Source organism: Ascaphus truei, chromosome 2 (assembly GCF_040206685.1).
Source record: "Ascaphus truei isolate aAscTru1 chromosome 2, aAscTru1.hap1, whole genome shotgun sequence".
In the NCBI taxonomy this organism is placed as follows: Eukaryota; Metazoa; Chordata; class Amphibia; order Anura; family Ascaphidae; genus Ascaphus; species Ascaphus truei.
The window spans coordinates 219,305,262-219,328,800 of record NC_134484.1 but is presented as its reverse complement, the minus strand read 5'-3'; the positions used below and the strand labels follow the sequence as shown (position 1 = coordinate 219,328,800).

At 41.8% G+C, this 23,539-nt stretch overlaps 1 protein-coding gene across 1 annotated transcript in view; it reads right to left on the bottom strand.

The window, feature by feature from the left end:
- The window catches only part of LOC142488188 (uncharacterized), a 28,681-nt gene extending 14,116 nt beyond the window's left edge, over positions 1-14,565 (bottom strand). Inside the window, exons 1-2 of the mRNA XM_075588562.1 lie at positions 14,391-14,565; positions 13,443-14,025 (exon numbers count right to left, since the gene is read on the bottom strand). Of these exons, the coding sequence (XP_075444677.1) occupies positions 13,443-14,025; positions 14,391-14,487 (680 nt within the window). The 5' untranslated portion in view covers positions 14,488-14,565. The remainder of the gene's footprint in view (positions 1-13,442; positions 14,026-14,390) is intronic.
- Between the last annotated feature and the right edge of the window lie 8,974 nt (positions 14,566-23,539).

Here is a 23,539-nt window from a genome sequence, read left to right as displayed (position 1 = left end):
ACATATACACACACACACTCCCACATATACACACACACACTCCCACATATACACACACACACACTCCCACATATACACACACACACTCCCACATATACACACACACACTCCCACATATACACACACACACTCCCACATATACACACACACTCCCACATATACACAGACACACTCCCACATATATACACACACTCCCACATATATGCACACACTCCCACATATATATATATATATATATATATATATATATACACACCCACACACACATATATACACACACACACCCATATATACACACACACACACACACACACACACACACACACACACACACACACACACACACACACACACACACACACACACACACACACACACACACACACACACACACACACACACACACACACACCTATACACACACACACCTATACACACACACACACCTATACACACACACACACACACTCTCCCATTTACACACACACATTCTCCCATACCCACACACACTCACTCTCTCTCTACACACATTTTGGAAAGGCCGCGACCAGCACCACCACGCATCTCTCCTGCTCCGCGGGGACATGAGGGGGCATACCCGCTCCCATCATCCGGCGCGCTCTCTGATGCGGGACCAGGGGGAAGCGGGGGAAGCAGGGACATGAGGGGGCATCCCCACTCCCATCACCCAGCGCGCTCTCTGACGCGGGACCGGGGGGAAGCGGGGGGGAAGCGGGGAAATGAGGGGGCATCCCCTGCTCCCATCACCCGGCGCGCTCTCTGATGCGGGACCGGGTGGAAGCGGGGGGGGGATGCAGGGACATGAGGGGGCATCCCCGCTACCATCACCTGGCACGCTCTCTGACACGGGATCGGGGGGAAGCGGGGGGGGGGAAGCAGGGACATGAGGGGGCATCCCCTGCTCCCATCACTCGGCGTGCTCTCTGATGCGGGACCGGGGGGAAGCGGGGTGGGGAAGCAGGGACATGAGGGGGCATCCCCGCTACCATCACCTGGCACGCTCTCTGACACGGGATCGGGGGGAAGCGGGGGGGAGGGGAAGCGGGAACATGAGGAGGCATCCCCGCTCCCATCACCATAACTGGTAAAAGAATGGCTGCTCGTTGGGGGCTGGCTCATATAGAGCCTGGCCACGCGCCCACAAAGCCTGGGAGTGCGCGCCAATCAGCACTCAGGTAGGGGGAGTTTTTTTTTTTTCAGCCAGCGCGAGCAGGGAAATTTCAGAGCGAGCAGGGAAAATTTAAAAAAACAAAACACGTGTTCTTGTTACATGCCGCGGTCACGTGATCGGGACCTTTAAATGCAGAGGGATACCGGCACCTCATAAAGGGGCCTGTATCTCGGGAAGCAGGGGGTCCCCGGACCTGAAACCAACACGGTTCAGCTCCGGAGACCCCCTGCACATCTACACTATGAATAAAAATGTATTTTAAATAATTTTTAATGTGCCGATGTTAGCGCAGAGAGAGCAGCGGTTCTCTCTCTGCTGCAAACACATCTCGCCCCCGCCGGCCTATAGTATCATTGATGTGCATACAGTATACAGTACTGTATGTGTACTGTATGTTAGGGGTTATAGGGGTTGTTGGTATACAGTATATATATATATATATATACTGTATATATATATATATATACTGCATTACAATTCATGAATTTATGCCATCTGGTGGACACGCGAAGCATTGCAGCCTAGTAAATCCTGAACCATTATAAATTAACACATCAACCGCGCGTCAGCCGGGCATGACCCCTGGCTAGGACCGCGGCATGCTCCGGGTGAACAGCGTGGCATTCCAGGAACATGCCAGGGACAAACCGGTGATTTGTTAGAATAAAGTGCGCCGCAGCTGTATGCTGCGCATCAATTGTTACGTGTCTAAGCACTTGGTGCTCATGTAAGTGCAATAACAATTGCCTTTTTTGAATATATCATCAGTGAACATGCAATGTTGCACTAGAGTTGTCTTTCTTTCATTCTGTTGAGGGTTTGTCCTGCTGACATCAGGGAGTGTATACAAGCAAGATCCTCCTATACATTGCTGAGTCTTCTCACCGCTCTGTTATTCAATGCTGTATTACCACTGGGAGAATGTGAGTCCCCAATCATGATTCCTTTTTCAATTGCTGTAATTGTTTAGACATATTGCAAATTTTATATTTTCTTCCCTATATATATGGTGAAACCTGTGCTCCCCATGAGCTTCTACCTACCATTCAAGACGGGATAAATTGGATCTTATCCCAAGAGGGTTGAGCAGCGAAGTTTTCCATTTTTTCACATATTGAGCACTTTATATTTATCACAATTTATTTATATTTATATATATTTATTCATTTATTTATATATCCATTATCTTCACTAGTAGCGCCTCACATTTTTTCGTTTAACAATTGCTGTGAGTAGAAAGAAATACAAACACAAGAATGTATATTCGATGTTTAGTCTGTGTATTCAATGTGCAGTGAATCCACAAAATGTATGGTGTATTTATACGTTAATGACTCACATTAGAGTACGCCCACTTTCAACACCTGTACCTCGTCACCATGCATAAAAGGTTACACACTTTGCATAGCCCACCACTCGATGATATTTATCTGAACTTGCCCTTGTCCAGATACTGCATTGTGCCATCTGCTTCCATGGATCAACCCCGATTCTACGGATGCAAGAAGCCATTCGCCTCTGCCGTGCCTGTCATGCAGAAAAAACGAAAGGCGGCAGCCGTTTCAAAGCCAAGGCCAAAGCGACAGGCTAAGGCCAATAAAGAAAATCTTCGGCTGACCCCAAAGGCTAAGGGTTTTAATACACATAAGCCTTATTATGTCAAGAAGAAATACGGTGATGTACACTCAACGCAAAACAAATGGCAGCCAACCCATCGAACCCGCAGACAACTTCCTCCAATACGCTTCGACGACTCTGCCGCCGCTCTCCCGGAAATCTACAGCCCATCTTCGCGACTGCTCTTCGAAGACGCTGCCGCTGGTGCCCCTGAAATCCACGGGTCACTTTCTCCATTATGCGTAGACGACTCTGCCGCTTCTCGCCCGGAAATCCACAGGTCACTTTCTCCATACCTCTTCGACGACGCTGCCGCTTCTCTCCCTGAAATCCACAGGTCACCTCCTCCATCCTTCTTCGACGATGCTGCCGCTTCTCTCCATGGAACCCCCATCTCATCCTCGTAGCACCCATCCACCCAGATGTCCACAGCATGCCATGCACAAGAACAAGCTAGTTAGACCGCATGCTGAATGGGTTAAGTGTGGATATCCCCGGGAACTCTACTGTGCTGGTAAAGATAGATCTGCTTTTAGAGACAATGCTAAATATGGATCAACAGATGCAGAAGATGGATCAACGGATGGAGAAGATGGATCGACGGATGAAGATGATAGAGACTGACATAGCGGGGATACATAATTTTCTCGGTGTTCATGCCCCTGTATCCCCGATGCTGGAGCAGGAGGGTGGCATGGATGTGATGAATGAGACCTTCGACCCCCTTCCAACACCAAGTGCACCCCTTCCACCTGAAGAATTTGTGTACATGTATGCCATTGAGGAGGAGGATAACATGACAACCCCGTCAAGACCACGCCAGGAGACAACACGGCAACCAAGACAGGAGGAAAGCTTCCTCCCAGACACCCTACCCTCACCCGCTGCCACAAGCACACCCGCTCACAGAAGAACACCCGCTTCCAGAACCCAACCTACATACGCTTGCATCGATATGGTGCCCGACATCATCCTGCGCGAGCTGCCACTGGCACTCAGGGAGAAGTATAAGGTGATGAGTGCTGGTTTACCTCAGCAGTATGCCATGTTAATTTTTAAGCACCACGTGTTCTACTTGGTGTACTGCAGGTGGGTCTACAATGTGAACTACGAAGGAAATCGTGAAAAAAGGGCTCTTCCTGAAAAATATGTGTGGGTCACCGCTGACGTAACATCACTGTGCACGGTGATTGATCATACCCTTGGTTGACTATTCTTTTTGTGTGGAACGGCAGTATTGATTCATTAAATCATTTTATTTCCCATCTTAAAACCAATCAGATGAATCTTAAATTCACATGTCATTTCGATTCCAGTTCAATCGACTTTTTAGACTTAAATATTAGTTCTGTAGATAATTGTATACACACCAAAACATACTTTAAGTCTGTGCAGGCCAACAACTATGTGTTGGCCAATAGCAAGCACAACCCCCAGTGGTTGCGCAACATTCCTAAGGGCCAGTTCGTTCACCTTAGGCGCAATTGCTCAAGTGATGAGGCATTTGCGTCTCAGGCGAGCGAGCTTAAAAATACATTTTTGAATAGGCAATACCCCGAAGAGCTGCTCTCCAAGACATTGCTAGAGGTGCAGGATATTGAGAGAGCTAGCCTTCTGGAATACAAAAAAGATAGGAGTGACCCTAATTTGAAAAACACAGTGTATTTCCTCACGCAATACAACTCTATGGGCCTCATGCAGTAAGCGTTGATAAGGTATTTTTCGGCATTTTATAGCCAAAATTGGGTTTGAGATTCAGTAAGCGCCGATAAGTGCTTGATTTCGCCAGGTTTCGGAGCCGATAATTTTGTTATGGCCAGTCGGTTGCCGATAAGCCTGTTTTCGCCACTGATCGCCACTTTTTTAAATCGGCTGGATTCAAGAAAAAAAATCAGCTTATCGGGGCTGATCGGCACTACGAAATTGAGATGTTATGGCCAATTTCTGCCGCCAACTAAAATTGGCAGTTTGGAAGGGGAGAACGATCGCTAAGGCTGCCGGAACGGCACTTAGAAAAAAAAAATCTTCTGTACACTGGCGACACATTTAATTGCACTGCGGCCAGATCCGCAAGCCGGGAGATTTCCCGGCTTGCTAGTGGCCGCCCCTCGGCGTGCCGCGCGTCATAGACGCGCGGTCACGCGTCTTCGGGAGCGTGCGCCCCCTGCACGTGCGTCCAGGGGCTCCCCGAGGGAGCCCTGGTGTCCCGCGATCGCGGGACAGCGGCAGGGGGTTCCGGGGGACCCGGCGGACCCGGCAGCGGTAGGGAGAGCGCCCCGATCGGAGGGCGCTCTTCCGCTGCTTCGGCGCGCGCCCGTCACACTCGGGCACGCGCCAGGCTACTGCTGCGGCACAGAACGGGCAAATGCTCGAATAAACTGTGCCGCAGCAGTACATCAATGGAGTCAATGGAGCGGGGACGTATAACAGTATAGTACTGTTTACGTTTTATTGCTCACAATACAAACGTCATTTGCATTACAGTGTGGGGGCATTCCCTGCATTGTGTCACAGCTGACGTGTATTATTTGCATAACATTCTACTTTTACATGTTTTCAGCATTTGCGGGTCACATTACTCATCATGTGATGATGTGGCAAGGGAAAATACTATACTCAACTCTTAAAGGAGAACCTCACATCATATCACACATTTTACTGAACTGAGCAACAATTATTTACATGATGTTACACATGTCACACATGTCACACATACACCGTATATTCATGTTCCTTTACATTACACAATGCTTGTAATGTGACACGCATCTTTAAACGTTCATGTACATCTGTCTTCTCATGTTTACATCTAGTTTTGTGTCCTCCCTATTTTCATGACGTCACTTATTGGACGCTCAATCACATTGCATGTTTACATTGTAACCGTAGCATTACAAGCACTTCAACCTAACTTATACACACATGTACAGTAATTCATCATTGGGACACCTTGTAAACTCATTCTATAGCAACTATCCTCATTACAGAAATGCATGCATATGCACACGACTATTCATTGTTGTCAACATGTGACAATAACATGCCTAATTACACATGTTACACCAAACGTTTCCCACGTCAATCTCAGCCTTTTTGTCTAATTACATGACTGACTGTTGCCTTCAGAAGTGTTACATGCATTGCACATTACACTATTTATTTTCAAGCAATCTTTGTACAAAGCTTCACGTCACATCAATGGCAAATATCATCATTCCCTGCAGAATACACACAACAAATACTTCTAAGAACAACTGCACACAGCTTGCCACAGAAGTACTTTATTATGTTAATGTAACACCTTGCATTTTACTATGTCACCTGACATCATCACATACCTATTTAAAGGACGCCCATTACCTGCTCATTCACAGCTTCTCATTTCAAAATGTTGCGATTGTTTAGGAGACGGAGGAACATTCTTTTCTATGACATGCTTGCTGATCAAGAGAATGATATAGGGCAAGGGAGGGACAGACCGAGGGACAGTGACAGGGACAGTCACGCGGATACGACAGGGACAGGGAGAGGGACAGGCCGAGGGACAGGTAGAGGGACAGGAGATCAGAGGAGAAGACAGAGGAGACAAGTTGTGCCTCGTCCGAGTGTGTACAGGGAGAGAACCCTGTTAGATGGGAAGAGTGAGGAGGAGATTGTAAGTCGCTATCGTTTGAGTTCAGCAGCAATCTTATCTCTTTATGAGGAGATAAGGGGAGATTTAGATTTTTTCACAGCCAGAGGTCGTGCAGTCCCTGGGCTTGTTAAAATGCTGTGCTCATTACATTATCTTGCTTCCGCGTCATACCAGACAACTGTGGGCATAGTGGGCGGGGTCTCGCAATCTACATTCTCGCGGGCCTTTACCCAGTTTCTCTATGCACTCAATAGACGCGCTAGGAATTATATTCATTTTCCTACAGAGGCGACAGAGTGGCTGGAAGTCAGGACTGGCTTTTATAATATAGCAGGGATACCATGTGTGCTGGGTGCAATCGATTGCACACATGTTGCTTTGATTGCACCTAGTCAGAGTGAGCATGTGTACCGCAATCGTAAGCACTACCATTCACTCAATGTACAGGTGGTATGTGATGCGACGATGAGGATAATGCATGTGGTACCCAAATTCCCTGGTTCCAGTCACGATTCCTCTATCCTGAGGAACTCTTCAGTCTTCCATGCGTTTGAAGAGGGACATTTTGAACATGGTTGGCTGCTGGGTGAGTACAGATTTACATGTTCTAACACAAAACACATTTTTATTTAGGAATGTTGGCATTGTACAATTTGATCACTAATGTCAGCTTATGTGTGCTCCATTCATTATAGGTGACTCAGGATACGGAATTAGGCCGTGGCTCTTGACTCCGGTGCTAAACCCTCAAACTGAAGCAGAGGAGAGGTACAATGCAGCCCATATATCTACAAGATCTGTTATAGAGAGGACATTTGGCCTATTCAAGACCAGATTGAGGTGTCTGGACAGAACTGGTGGGGCTCTTCTATACAAGCCTCAAAAAGTGTCTGATATTATCCTTGCCTGTTGCATTTTGCACAATGTTGCACTCAGGCACAATGTACAATCAGACCTAGCTGAGCCTTTGGTAGACGAGCATCCCACCCATGTAGCTGCTGAAAATGAACAAACAGCCAGTGGTGGCCAGACACGCCAGAATCTCATCAATTCATTTTTTTCTTGTAAGTAAAAACATATATGTTCCAAGTTCTACTTTTATAGTTACATTATGTTATCTTAACAATAATGTTTTTTTTATATACCCTTCTGGTAGGACACAGATGAATATGTGTTGCACACCTTTCTTTTCTCTGCTGTGTGCACAAAGGGATGTGGCACCGGTATGTTATTGTTGCACAGGTTATATAATCCCTCTTCAATTGTACTTTAGTTGTGTGTATGTGAATACAACTGGGGTAACAAAGCACTAATATTTTAGCATTGTGTTGTTCCTTATGCTAAGACAATACACATATTATGCCCATACTCATTCATGCTTCTAGTATGCTTACATACAATGTTATTGGTGCAGTGTAACATGTACATCCATATGATGTGTACACCAGGCTGATTTACATTTTGAATGTGATTAAATATACATGGTGTTGCACATTTAACACCAAATACACACTTTGCTGTGTTGTTTACGGTACTGAAGATGGCATGTCAATGTTTGCAATTTATATATTGTTCCTTTGCATTATAGGTATATCTCCAGTATGACTGATCATGGTATGTATATTTGCTGACATCTCTCATAAGATGTGCCTACCTCAATCTTCCTATAATTATTTGAAGTAAAAACCCAACATATTGGTTTAAACACAAATGTAACATACATGTACTTTCTGTATCATGTATATGCATTTAGCTACTCTTGAGGTTTCATGTGCATTGTATTAGAAAATGATTACTCCCATTTCATCACATTTTATGTATGTTTCCTTATAAATTCCATTAATGTAATATAGAGGTGTTTGGAGACAAGGGGATAACTGTACTTATTTGTTTACTTATGGGAGCTCATTCATCACGGATGAAATTGACTGATCATAACACTCCATGCATGAATGCCTGTAATCACAACAATGCGTACTACATCTTATATTTAGCAATGTAGGTGTTTATTAATGCTAGGAATAAATAGTCAACATTAATTTAAATTTGTGACATGTGTATGTATAAGTCACACGTGTGTGGATGTGTCCTACATGTACCAAGTGTAAAACTGTTAACAGAAAAGACAATGTTGTCGCAAATGTTACTGTCATTTAGCATTTCTAATTTACCAATATGACAATGTTGGTAATATTTTTGGAATGTCAATCACGTTACTTCATTATTATTATGATGATAATTATCAAGTATTCTCACAATTGTAACGTCAATCACGTGCACATTAGCATAGATACACTTTTTAAGACAACTGTTTGTGTCTGTATCAATTTGTGTAGGATCCATGTATAACACCGACAAATGATAACAGCAGCTTTATTATGGTAGCTTATATCATCATATTGACTATACTATTTATTTTTAGAACGTTTAATAAACACAGTAAACTATAGTTAGTTAGGTTAATGAAATATACACAGAAACGTAATTCATTACATGATGTTGATGTCATATTCAGAACATCATGCATTGTAGGGGACCACAACATCTGGGCAATAACATTATTTGCTACAGTCCCAAACCATTTTATCAACATACCCATGTAACAAGAGATTTTTAACAAGAAATGGCTAGTTGGTTGTAAGTGTCCTTTACATTGGGAGAAGGAGTGGCTCAGTGAGTAAAGACACACACTGGCACTGAGAGTTTGAAGCAGGGGAGTCTGGTTCAATTCCCGGTGTCGGCTCCTTGTGACCTTGGGCAAGTCACTTTATCTCCCTGTGCCTCAGGCGGCAAAAAATAAATTGTAAGTTCCACGGGCCAGGGACCTCAGCCTGAAAAATGTGTCTGTAAAGCGCTGCGTACAACTAGCAGCGCTATACATGAACATGCTCATATTATTATTATTATTATTATTGTTACATAGTTTCGACAGTCATACGTTCCATTACACAATAGAATACACAAATGTGTTAGCAGAGTGGGAATGGTTGTTATATATAAAACACACCATGCCATAAAATGATAGTAGTCATTAAAGAACACTCAATAAAAATTCATGAGGCACTCTTTTGCAACATCATTATGTTAATTAAGTGCTTATGCAATATAGGCATAAGGGTATCACATTTTTAATTGTTTGTTAATAAGCGCTGCAAGCAATATAAAATTAGTTCCATATGTAGTATAGTAGTCGGTGGGTCCTCCTCACAATCATCTCATATAAAGGTAGACTCTTCTGAAATCATACATTGATCCGATTGTATCTTCCCCGACATCTCTGAAATACAGCAAACACATGATGGTCAAAGATGGCACCTTACTATATATGTATCCGTGACAACGCGTTACACAGCTCTATATGATTGTGTACATACACACGTCACTCACTTATATGTTAGAACTACAAGTGTACATCAGTATGTAATTTTTCTTTACATTTGTAGCAGACATAACTATGTATATGAAGTGAACGTTGCCTGTATACTGAAAAATGTGCGCGCACATCTTAGTGTGCGCTCGCACTTCACGCTTGGCTCCACTAATTGTTAGCGCATGCGCAAAACAAAGCGTACGTTGTGCGTTCAATACATGTTGAAAATACCAGTAAACATAACATCTTTATTTCAAATACAATGAAGATGAAACTACATTCGTTCTAAACGAGTACATCTGTATTCTTTTTAAACAGACGTGTTTGGACAGAAAGCACGGCCGATAACACAATGCGCAAATGCAATACGTGTGACGTCATGTTAAGCCAGCGTGAAACGCACGCTAACACTCCTCCCACTCAATTAACATTCGGCTAACGCCCAGGTGACGCCTACAAACACTGAGCCGCACGCATGACACACTGCAGTTACCGTTACTATAACAAAACATGACAGCCAATAGGCTTTGAGGCGCGCACGTTGCATGGGGGCGGGACTTACATCCGTAATCCTTTTTAAGGACGCCTTGGCCCATGACAAGGGTCCCACGTCATACGTGGTGGACCCGGTTTTAAATGTTGTAGATGTTGCATGATAACAAAACAGGTATGTGTTAGAGTTATGTTAAAATGTTGCTAATATGTTTAAAGGGATAGGAAAGTACGTATATTTATTCCGTCAGCAATGTGTACTACTCTTTCAGGTTCTACTATATTGTATTAGGAAACAATTTCTTTGTGATCGCTACATGTTATGCAGTCTGCAATGTTACGCTGTATCCACGCATTGAAAGTGAAAATGGTGTTTACAAAAAAAAAAAAATTTAAAACGCAGAGCCAACGCATAACGGTTGTTATATTTACCATTCTTCTAGAATTAACTCTTCGTCTGCCTGCAACTGGTCGCTCCAGAAATGCAAGGCATTTTCATCCACGCTTGACCCAACCGCTGAATCCAGTATGACACACATCTCCTCCATGAAGCGCTCATAGGAATCGCCACTGCTTTCTTCAAACAATTGGTCCGGAGGTAGGTTCATTTCTTCGGGTACCCATTCCAATGCATTTTCAGCTGAAAGGCTTGCTACATAATCATAGTAGTTTTGTTCTTGTACAATGTGGGTTTCAGGAATGGAGGGTGCAGATATTGCAGCAGTTATCGATTCACACGGAACAGTAGTAGCGGATCCATTGCTATTGGCATTAGGAATAAATATGCCTTTAAGCACAATATGTGTGCCCTCTTTCACGGTGAAATGTTTTTCCTTGGCAATCTTCCAGAAACCATAGTTGTCTTCTAGCTTATCCTGCACACGTTCAAAACAGTCATTAGTTGATAAAGTGAATCTTACTGAGGAATTAAAATTGCGCGCATGCCGACGGTTTTGGTAATAAGGATATTTTGCTCGAATCAAATCATAGATTTGGCGTGTGCTCGCTTTGTGTCCGCAAGTTGTCAAAATCGCTTCTGATACCATGTATTTATACCCTAATTGCGGATTCATATTTTTAACGAATTCATCAACCATTGCAGATTAGCACAAAAGATGTGTGCAGGTATCTGTTCTTTGCTCATAAAAATGAAACTGCTCAATGGCTAACAAATTGCTGTGTTTCCTTTTCAAGGTCAACAAAAGTATAAACTTTTACTCCTTATTTCAAACGCCAATTGGATCTGTAGTTTTAATTGGTTGAACATTTGTGGTTTCTGATAGCCGCTTGTGGGACAAACATGTATCCTTTTTTTATCTCGTTTCTGAAAACATTCCTACACTTTTAATTCAGTAACATTGAGTTTTCTTGAAAAATAACAAAGAGCACTGTGTGAAAATAGTGCTTAGACAGCCATATCAGTAAATACACACACCTGCAAAATGAAATGTTTCTTTCCCGCATACATTTCTGTGTGTATTTGAAAGTCTGGTTAACCCCCTGTCTGCATGAGTTTAAATACGTGTGTATCTATATATATATATATATAAATATATCTCTCTCATAAATATATATATATAAAGTGTATATTGTACTATATGTATATTGTGTGTGTATATATATATATATATATATATATATATATATATATATATATATATATATACAATATATATATATATATATATATATATATATATATATTTTTTTTTTTTTTTTTTTTTTTTTATATTGCAGGAGTACACACAACATATTGATGGCAGTAAGTAGGCCTTGTATGAAACCTATTTAAATGGTGATAAACATGAGTGAATTAAGTAATAAACATTTGTTTGCGCCCAATACTGTTAGAGGCTCACACTTAGTATAGTTCTCAAACATTAGGCCTGTATTATTAAAATACTGTGTTTTCACAAGGAAGCATGAAGTGTATGTTTTTTGTAAATACATCTATACCAGTTTAGATAGCACTATATATACATACACACACACACAGTGTGTGTGTGTGTGTGTGTGTGTGTGTGTGTGTGTGTGTGTGTGTGTGTGTGTGTGTGTGTGTGTGTGTGTGTGTGTGTGTGTGTGTGTGTGTGTGTGTGTGTGTGTGTGTGTGTGTGTGTGTGTGTGTGTGTGTGTGTGTATATCCATACATACTACATATATATATTAGTATACATTCAGAGATGTTCTTGAAACAAGAACACATAAATGATTAAAGGACATCATTACAATGCCCAAGCAAGGCAAAGGTAAGTAATATTTTACACATAATCCTGCTGTACACGTACAAGAAAGATGTTTGCAGTTAAATAGGTGTTTTTTTAATTGCATGTGAATAATATGCACATGCAATGATTACATCAAGTAACACACCCAAATGCAATGTTTTGCTGCAAAGTCAATGGCAGCTTCTCTAAACTTAGCAACTGGCTCCTGGTGGACCATTACTGAATACACGATTCATACATCAATATTAATAACACTATTCATTAATTACGACTGTTAAAATTTCCAAAACTTCACGTGTACAAGAACATACTTGAAAGTTTGGAAACAACACAGTCTTCAGCATACATACAATATTAATTAGATAATCTGAAGTCAACAAAACAAGGCCAAAGACATATTTAGTGAATTATAACATTTATTTTTTTTGTTCCTTTTGCGAGCGAGTAACAGGCCTGCTTGTTGTCTCTTGGATTTTCCTTTTTCGTTTTGCAACAACTTTAGCCACAACAGAGCCACTTTGACTGGCCTCTGGCACTTCACGGGCAGGGCTTTTGGGCAGTGACTCACCTACAGGGCTTGTGGGCATTGAATGTTCACCTACAGGGCTTTTGGGCAGTGACTCACCTACAGGGCTTGTGGGCATTGACTGTTCACCTACAGGGCTTTTGGGCAGTGACTCACCTACAGGGCTTTTGGGCAGTGACTCACCAACAGGGCTTGTGGGCATTGACTGTTCACCTACAGGGCTTTTGGGCAGTGACTCACCTACATTGCTTTTGGGCAGTGACTCACCGACAGGGCTTGTGCCCACTGACACATGTGAGCAAGTTGGTAGACACTGCACAAGTGATGGTTGGTCTGTTTCATGTGTGTCTTTTTTTGTTTGTGCCCAAAAACTGGTCAGTAGTAACTGCTTGTGGTGTTTTGTTTTTTTCGCCTCCTTTGTAGGTGTCAGCTCCTGATTTTGTACAGATAGCAGCGGTAGGATGTCGTCAGGAACCTGCACAGCAATGTCTGCTACTTGACCGGTAACATTCGGACCTGGGGAATGAAGATCAGATGCATGTGGTGAAAACTGACCAGCATGTACAGATCCTGCCTGTGAGGTGTTCAAGTTGAATTGTGGTACATTAGTCATTCTCAAGTAATTTGCTTGGGTTTGCTGAACAACTAATGCTTCGAATGAGGTGTTGATTTTTTGCAACTGTTTAGGCACTTCAATGAAGACTCTGTGGAGATGTGCCAATTGTGATACTGTTTCTTCCTGCAGTGCAATCATCATTTCCAGCACTGTCATCAGGTCAGAATGGCGACGATTTTCTGCTTCCACAATTTTTCCCTCAGAAGCTACAATTGCATCGTATGTGGTAGTTGCTGGACGATTTGGCGGTAAAACAGTTTCAATTGGAACCTCTTCATGGTCACTTGCTTGTATTTCTGTGTCTATGGCGGCATCATCATCATCATCATCATCATAATCCTCATCATCATGTTCTACAAATAAATGTACACATTATTAAATGGCATGTTAATCTCTGCTGTGTTACTATGTAATTCTACTGTGTCATAAGTAACACCTAACATGTTTCCATACGTTTTATAACCTCACATTAAAAACTACCTTGACTTACGAATAATGTTTGGACTCAGTATGAAATATGAATGAATGAAAACTTGCTCTAAACTCAGAACTCCTACATGATAGTTCACATCACTAACACAATACATGTTGCCTTACACTTCATTTTCACTGACACTAAGTAATCCTATTTAAAGAAGATGTGCAAAACAAATAATGAACATGACAACATAACATATAGAAGTGCACATATTATATGGCCACCAACTGATACACTCACCTTCTAGGTGTGTTGAGCTGCATGACCCAGGTGAAGACACTTGTTCCATCTCAGGTGACACATGTCCTCCAGGGGCAACTATATATAACAATAACATTAGTTTTACATTTACATGTGTAAATATTGAACAAACACTTATTGTATGTTCTGTATTTATGATTACCTAACAGCATCAGTTCCTTAACCGAAAATGTGTGTGTGAAAGTGAACATAAATAGTTGTAATAACAATGTACATGCCTGTGTACTTAGAAGTTTTGAGTTCCCTAACATACAACATACTATGTTTCTGCAGTAATGCGTGAGGATAAATAGATTAAATTTGTACATAAAAATCATATGTTGTGTAGTGATATCAGTATCATAATGTACATAACTATCATGAGATGACCATTCACAATGGATATCATGAAGGTGGTCATATTGCAAAAAGTTTTGTTTTTGGTACAGGATATGTGTGGTACATTAATAGAAGATGTGGCACACCTGAATGTGGCTGTCACTCAACAAGACAACACATGCAGTGTGTGATAATGTGTCGTTGATAGTAGTTCAACTATTGATATGAGTGAACTAATGAGTTGTTGGGGCATTTAGTAGCTAGAGTTACGCTTTCAAATGAGTGTGATGAACTTCAGTTGTGCTAGTCAGGTTGTAAGAGCGGTATTCCCTTCCCCAAAAAGCCTAATCAGCCAGACCTTTCAATTACTTCAAACAGGTGAAAATGGTGTGAACTAAGTTGACCCTAAGATGAGCCTGTAATTTGTGTGTGTGCTGAACCCCACCCCCTCTGTTGAAGTGTATGCTGTGATGAGATATTAATTGCAGCTGCTTTAACACAATGGTAGAGGAGATAAATAGTCGTCTGCAGTGTTTAAGTTATGAAAACAATGACATAACATATGATACGTGTGCCTCATTATGCTTTCTCTATATGACTTAAAGCAAAAATGGACCTTTTCATAAACAACTATAGATGTGTTAGTGCAAGTGATGTTTGTAGGCCGTTGCATGCAATATATTTGATGCATGCTTAAAATAGGCAGTAATGTCATGTTTGTAGGAGTAAAATAAATAAAATACACAATAATATTATACATATTTATGTTCTGTACCTGTAGCTAGTAATAATTTCTCATTAGCATGTGTTACACATGTGTACTACCCTGTTGTTCCCCATCTTCGCCCACCATCAATTGCTTCCACTGCAGCAATGCATTTTGGGAATTCACATGTAAATGACCACGCAATGGCACGTGCTATATTAGTTACTGCTTTTAGTAGGACTACAACATATATGTCTATTTTGAGATATATATATATACAGAATCAGACATATACATATATAGATGCAGGTATGCTTATATTGTGAAGACAGTATAAAAAGCAGTGGAAATATGCAAAATAACTGTAAGCAACGACACGCCTAGTACAGTAATATTTCTCACCTGGTGGAAATTGTGAGGGATAAATTCCAATATCACGGTCACCAGGCAAGCCTTCCACGACGACGGGAAGTAATTTTCCCCGAAGCAGCTCCTCCAATGGAGTTAATATCAGACGTTGTGGTGTCGGCCCACCTCCAGTGCCAGTAGCATGCACGCGTTGGTCTTGTATTTTCTTTTTCAATTTTGACCTAATATCATCAAATCTTTTCCGACAATGATACTTGTCCCTGACACGATTCCCACACGCATTGACACCAATGACTATTGTGTCCCACATTTCTTTTTTGCTTGATGAACTTGTCCGCCCTTGAAAAACATAGAAAATATATGAGGTTAATTAATAATAATAGAAGCACCAGTTTCCTACACTGCTAGCTGTTCCAAGAGAAAGCAAACATGCTGTTTTAGGTGTAATATGTGAAGCACATGAGCATTCACTACTAAACCTATACATGTAAGCAAGGTTGCATTAATATTGTATGCAGTTATGGCAAATTGAACGCCTGAGTTTAGTTGTCCTTGTAAGGCATGATAAAAAGCTGTGTTTCCACACTAATTAACATAGAAAGATATTCTGTACCCATATTTGCATATGAACAAAACTCAGATGACCTAGGATCACATGTATTTGAAGAATAAATGTAAAGGTACACTTACCTACTAAATGTCCATAGATACTGTCATAGTGCTCCAGAATCCCAGTGACAAGAGCTGTATTTTCCTGGTCATTGAAGCGAGGATTACGTGGCTTCTCCACACGTTTCTTCCGAGCAGGTTTAGGCTCAGAGCTTGGCTGGTGCTGACTGGACTCTCCTTCTTCCAATGGAAGAGACTCCAAAAGCTGGCCACCAGCAAGCACGCCACCACCAGACACCCCATCAGCAACTGAGCCACCAGCAGCACTCCCACTCCCAGCAACAGCACTCCCACTCCCAGCAACAGAACTCCCACTCCCACTCCCAGCAACAGCACTCACACTCCCAGCAACACCACTCCCACTCCCAGCAACACCACTCACACTCCCAGCAATACCACTCACACTCCCAGCAACACCACTCGCAGCAACAGCACTCCCAGCAACAGCACTCGCACTCCCAGCAACAGCACTCGCACTCCTAGCAACATCACTCCCCTGAACAGTACGTTCACTCCGACGCGTACTCGCACGAGTAGCACTCCCACTCCCACCAGCATCACTCTTCCCACACTTTGCGGGCATACTTACAGCACTCACAAAAAACAGACAACAAATGTACAGCCAATCACACGAAACACTTCCACATATAAAACAAGACAAAGATGTAAACAAAACAACAAAGGACAAAGCTCTCCCAATACACAACAAGTCTCTCAGTCAATATGCAAATCTTCAATCACCAAGCTCTGTGCGTCTCTCTCTCTCTCACTCCCAACAACACAGAGAATGATTAGCAGTACACGTTGCCTTTAAATATGGCGCGCTATCCAATACATGCTTGTTTCGCCTGATTCAGCAAGATTTGTGATTGGGCAACCTAACAGCACCCCGCCACGCACGCCGATACACCTGTGTGTGATCGGCTAATCATCGTGAGAGTGGGCGGATTTGTTTTCGGCTTGATTTTGAATGTATTCGGCACTTACTGCATACGGAGAGGAAAAATCGCCAATAACATGACTAATCGGTAAGCTTTCCGATTTCACATAATCGTCGCTTACTGCATGAGGCCCTATGGCTCCCGATATTAGGCGGGTTTTGCATAAACATTGGCCAATTCTTTTGAGAGATCCATCTTTGGCCCAAATCCTTCCCTCCAAACCTTCAATTGTCTTCAGGAAAGCCTCTAATTTACAATCCAGGCTGGCCCCTAGTTGCCCTAATTTAAGTAAGACATCAGGTGTAGAACCTCGTCAAAAAGGTTTTTTTATTTGTACTAATTGTACAGCCTGCAAATACTGTTCTAACCAAGTTACTTTTAATTCCAACGTTACTGGTCGGGTATATAATATTCGTTCATACATTGACAGCCATTCTGTGTTTCTTATTTACCTACTACAGTGCCCCTGTGGGCTACAATATGTCAGCCGCACAGGGAGGGCCTACCAGAGACGCATTTATGAACATATATACAATATAAGGAAAGGGTTAACTACACATAGCGTATCACACCATTTCCTTATCCACCATCAGCAAAACCCAAAAGGCCTTAAATGCCAAGCAATTGAAATGTATCCGGGCAACTGGAGGGGAGGAGATAAAATAAATGGTATTAGTAAACGCGAGTCATATTGGATATATTAACTTAAAACATTATCTCCCAATGGTCTTAATATTGAATTTGACCTATCAGCTTTCCTGGCCAATTAAATAATAACTATATATTTTAATTAATATTTGCCTTTTATATAAATATGTAATTTATTTTTTGCTGTTTGCTGGTACTGGCAGTTTTAGCAGTTTGTGTTATCCAGCAGTAAACTTTATATGCTCAGAGCATTGTATCTATATATTCATATTTAGTACTGTGCCTTTAAGATAGGGTGTTTTGAGCCCTGGTGGGTTCTATGAGGTCTCAATTTTATTTGTTTTTTACTATCATGTTTTATATTTTTCTTTTGTGTATTTCATGTTTATTTGTTTTATGTAGTTTGCAATTACTGTTTAGATTGATTTGTATTGATTTTTACATTATTATGCCATTGTTTTGGTTAATGTTTTTATTGGTGTCATAGTATAAATATGCCCACACTTGTTACTCCCATCATGCCCCTGACGAAGTGATTGACGTCACGAAACGCGTAGGGTGTTTTTTTTATCTGGATGAGACTTGTATCATCCCCCTCCGTATGTGCACTGTCCCCTTCAGACTTTGCCTCAGCTCTTTTTAGCTCCATTGCCTTCCCGGGCGCTCCCCCTGCCCTCGCACTGTGGTGTGACGTCACCAGCACATCGCGCGACCTGGAGGTCTGTGTGTATGGTGCCGGTGATCCCTCCAACAGCGTGCAGCCCCGGTCCTCCCCTGATACTCCTCACTCACTCCAAAGGTCTGTGTGTGGCTAAGCAGCAGTCGTTCCGGCAGTGTGGATCCCTGGAGGCTGTTGTTTCTATTCCTTGCAGAGGCTCCGGTCTGAATCTAAAGACAGTTGTTCTACGGGCTTATACCATTCAGCATTGCTGTAAGTAGGATTCCAATTTTACTCCTACTTGATGTTACAGCTTTATTAGTGTCTCTAGCCCAACTTACATGTGTACAGTATGTTGCTTTATTTATATTTTACACTTGCATTAAATTTGTAATATTTTCTTGCCAATCTTTTCAGTGCTTTTTTGTTTGTTTTTAAGTTGCACTATGATATTTTTTCTTTTGTCATTTCTGTTTTTGTCTTACATGTTTGTTTGTCTTCTATGAGACTTCATTGAAGATTCCTCCCAGGACTCCTCTCCATTCGTGTTGGACTTTATGTTTGGTCAGATCTTATTTTTATACTTGGGAGGCGCCGGTTTTTTTCTTTGTATAATGTGCAGGCATTGTAACACAAAGCGATATTATCCATCGAAATCCCTCCATTTGCCGTTTTCCACATGAGATGATAAAGTTTTCTTTTCTGAGTAACAAAAAAAAAGTAAAAGTTTTACTGTAATGGTCAGTCTGTCAGTCCCTTAAAGAAGTTCCCACAGTCAGTCCCACCAATAATTTTCTCGGGGGGCATCTCCTGTTCACATGCGCATGCTCCTACCGTCGATATGATGACACGCATATGCGTTTCAAGAAGGTTCCAATGCGCATGTGCCTAGCTTTTCACCAATTCTGCAGTATCTACTGTAGAAGCTGCTCAGCCAATGATATTGCTTACAGGAGAATCGCTTGACTTTTGAATCGCATTGATATTGATATTTTCAATATAAAAAAAACCAGAATAAAATACGGCAACATTACTCACCATAGACTTTCCCAATCAGCTGGCGCCGAGCTACTGCCATTCCCGTATTCTTGATCATACATGTCGTTGACAGGTGACAGCGGGACTACTACACCTGTAGTCAGCTTATGAGGCTGTAAATCGCTTAGGTACATGCAAGCTTGCTCGAATCTGTATGTGAAATCTGGCTCAGGCTGCAGGTATCCGGGCGGGGACAGACAGCAAGGGTTGCCGGTCACCAGGTTTTCACTGACGGTCGGACCGTTATTGGAAGCTGCCGCTGTCGCATTGCTTGCCAGCGACTGATGTTTCTTAGTTGGTTTTAACACGACCTTTCGCCTTTTGCAGTCTCCATGATCATAGATACGGGAAAAACCCGGTGACACACACCAATACCCTCCAATAACATCGGGATAAATACGAAAAACATGGATCGCTACATAACTTTTCCTTATTGCACGCTTCCACACATGAGCATCTGGCGAAAATTTGTAAAAGTCATAGTTTTCGATAAAATACTGATAAATTTGAACAACTGTTGCCATCTTATCATCTGTTGCATTAATCGCGGCCCATATTAAATAAGTGTACGTTCTGTCAGGTTTTTGGAACACGGACTGCAGTTGTGCACTCATGGCGGGACTCTCAGGACAATAACCAGACCAGAAACTGTGCTTGTCTTTTTTTAATATGAAAAGCCTAAATTGATACATTATTGTAACTTCTTCCTACAGTCCCGAGGCCAATTTACAATGGACCACGGTGGTATTTTTTTAAACACCTGCAAGTCGACACATTACTGAAGCGCATGCGCATTACAATTCATGAATATCTGCCATCTGGTGGATATGCGAAGAATTGCAACCAATTAAATCCAAACCATTATCAATAAACACATCAACCGCTCATCAACCGCGGGTGTGAATGCAACATGAATGCGGTATGAATGCGGTCAGAATGCGGCATGAACGTGGTGAAGTGCGGTGAAGTGCGTGGCATTCGGAAAAAATTCCCGAAAAAATTCGTAGATGTTGGAGAATAAAAGGGGCCGCGGCTGTATGATTGCAACTGGCAGAAGTACAGGAACGCGATCCAAAAACACTGGCACATCCTCACATCTGATCAGGAATTTAAACAATTTCTAGGTGAGAGAGTGAATTTGGTCAGTCGGAGGGCACCCACCTCCAGCAGACCCCCTACTTTCCTTTTGAGGGGTATCAGTAAAGGCTTTACCCCATGTCACACCTGCTCAGCATGCCAGTACAGAACATGCAGGCCAGCACAGAATTGTATGATTCTAAGGGACTTACAAAGTACGATATAAGACCTAAGTTAAATTGTAAGTCAAAAGCGGTTATATAAATTTTCACTACCCAATCAGGGCTGTGGGACCCATTTGATGGAAATGTGACACCATAGGCCTTCGAAAGCCTATGTAGCCTAATTTTAGAGCAAGAATCCGAGGAGGAAGGACCTCTGGAAGGAAGAAGAGGACAAGGGTGTGCCGGATGAAGACACAGATGAAGAGGAAGTGACAGATGAAGACCCCGAAGATCCCAAAAGTCCCCAGAAGGCTGACGGTATGGATCACAAATGTAAAGAAAGAAGAAAAATACTTTTTTTTCCCCTGGTTCCTGTGTGTGGATTAGTTTTTGAAAATGCAGTGTCCCCGAGATCCGGTGGGTGAGGTCATTTAAAGATAGATAGGGTGGAGAAATGGTGCTCAGAAGTACTAGGATCTGTATCCTTATATTGAGAGGATGGGAGCAAAACACTGGGTAATGATTACTAAAATAATCAAAGCACTAAACCTATGGGGGGGGCTCTAAAGCACCCTGAAGGTGGGGGGTAGGTGCACAGAGACACTTCCCCCTCCTCATTGGGTTGGCCCCAGGTAAACGTACTCACAAGACTCCCAGTAGCTCTTTCCAAAGCGTGCAGCTGTATCCAGGTTAGGAGAACCCGAATGCAGTATGTGTGCAGCGGACAGCAAAGAAGTGAGAGAGAGCATGTCTGGCAAAATACACTCTTTAAGGGAAAGCCATAAAATAGAGAGTTGCACGTTGATCAGAGCCGCGGCCTCCCAACTTTCCTCTCACCCTCCCCACCCTCTTCCTCTTCCCCCCCCCACCTAATTTTACTTTAGGATTATTTATTATTTAAGTTTATGTTGTTACTTATAACTTTGGATTTGATGATAATGTTGGTGTTCAGCTATCATACATAAGAGATATGAATAATGCAGGTCACAGTACTGGAAATAAGATGTATACATGCTGTATTTTCACAAAAAATAAAAATACAAGTTATAAAAAAAAAAAAATAGAGAGTTGCAACCCTTCTACGCGTTTCGTGCAGATTGTGCAGATTGTGCACTTTGTGCACTTTATCAAGAAAAGATAAAGTGCACAATGGCTTTCCATTAAAGAGTGTATTTTGCCAGACCTGCTCTCTCTGACTTCTTTGCTGTGCGCTGCACACATACTGCATTTGAGGTCATTTAAAGGTGAGTAAACAAAATAATTGTATGTTATTTTATTTTTACAGGCTTTTTAAAAAAAAAATGATGTGATTGTTTTTGTTTTAATGCACATTTATTGCCCCTGTGTTTATGACCTGCCGGCCTGTTGTATGGATGGTGTGCCTTAGAAAAGGTAAACAAAGAATTTGAAAGTCCAGCTCCTTTTGTGCCTGCCTTTAGCTGGCGCGTTTTTCCAGCACGTTTTTAAAACACGATTCAGTTAGCACTGCTTAGAGAATCCCGCGTACTGGCAAAAATCGGCGCGTTTGCCTTTTTTTGTCTGATCATACGGTTTTGCGCGCAGGACAGAAAAAATGCCTTTTAAGGCCGATAAAGCACTGTTATCACTGCTTAGTAAATCGCGCAGCAGCCTGTATCGGCCTAAAAAGCCACTTTGCGCTCTTAAAATGACTTTTCGTAGCTTAGTGCATAGCCCCCATTGTCACCAGTGAAAGGAATGTGGCTTTTTAAAGGGAGTCGGCTGTAGTTTATAATGCAAGGTTACTTGTAACTTATATTTACAAACTTCTTCTTTGATTCTGTTCTGTATCCATATACAGCAACTGTGTAAAAACTTGCACTCTGTACTAACTTTAATGAAATCAACTTTGGAGTATATACAAAACATGGTCAAATTGGCAATTGGGCAAAAAATATTTCACTAAAACTTTTGGAGTAGTTTTTTTTAAAGTTTGAATGAATTTTGGAAGCGAGAGAAAGTGTAAGAAGCAAAAATGCAATGCCTATTGTCTTTTTAGCGTTAAGCTAACCTGTTGCTCACTTTTGGTTTGAAGCAAAATATAGTGCGTGAAATTCACAAAGTTCTTTTAGGCCTGCAAAAAATTCAGCCATCCACAGTCAGTAGAATTAATTATCATCATCATAATCAGTCAGGTTGCTGGGAAGCTAAATAAAAATAAATATTTATGGTGGGATATGTGATATTCTGCATAATCACTGCCGTTGAATCCTATGGAAAACTTGTGTTATTCTATATCATCAATAGGTTAAATAAAGTTTGCTACATCTGTATATAGCATGGCACCTTTGCCTTATGTGTCTAAAGTATTGTTTGATTTTCTATGTTGGTCTGTGAAAGCATTAGTAATTAATGCAGCAAGTGGGAGTAGATTATGGTGGACATAGATTTGCATATTGTTGCAGTTATGCTAATAGTATATGTGAAGAAATGTGGAAACTGCATTACTTTTGTAATTCCTTCTACTTTTTCTCCATTACGTTAAAGGTGCCATAAGTACGGTACTGAATGCTGATGAATAA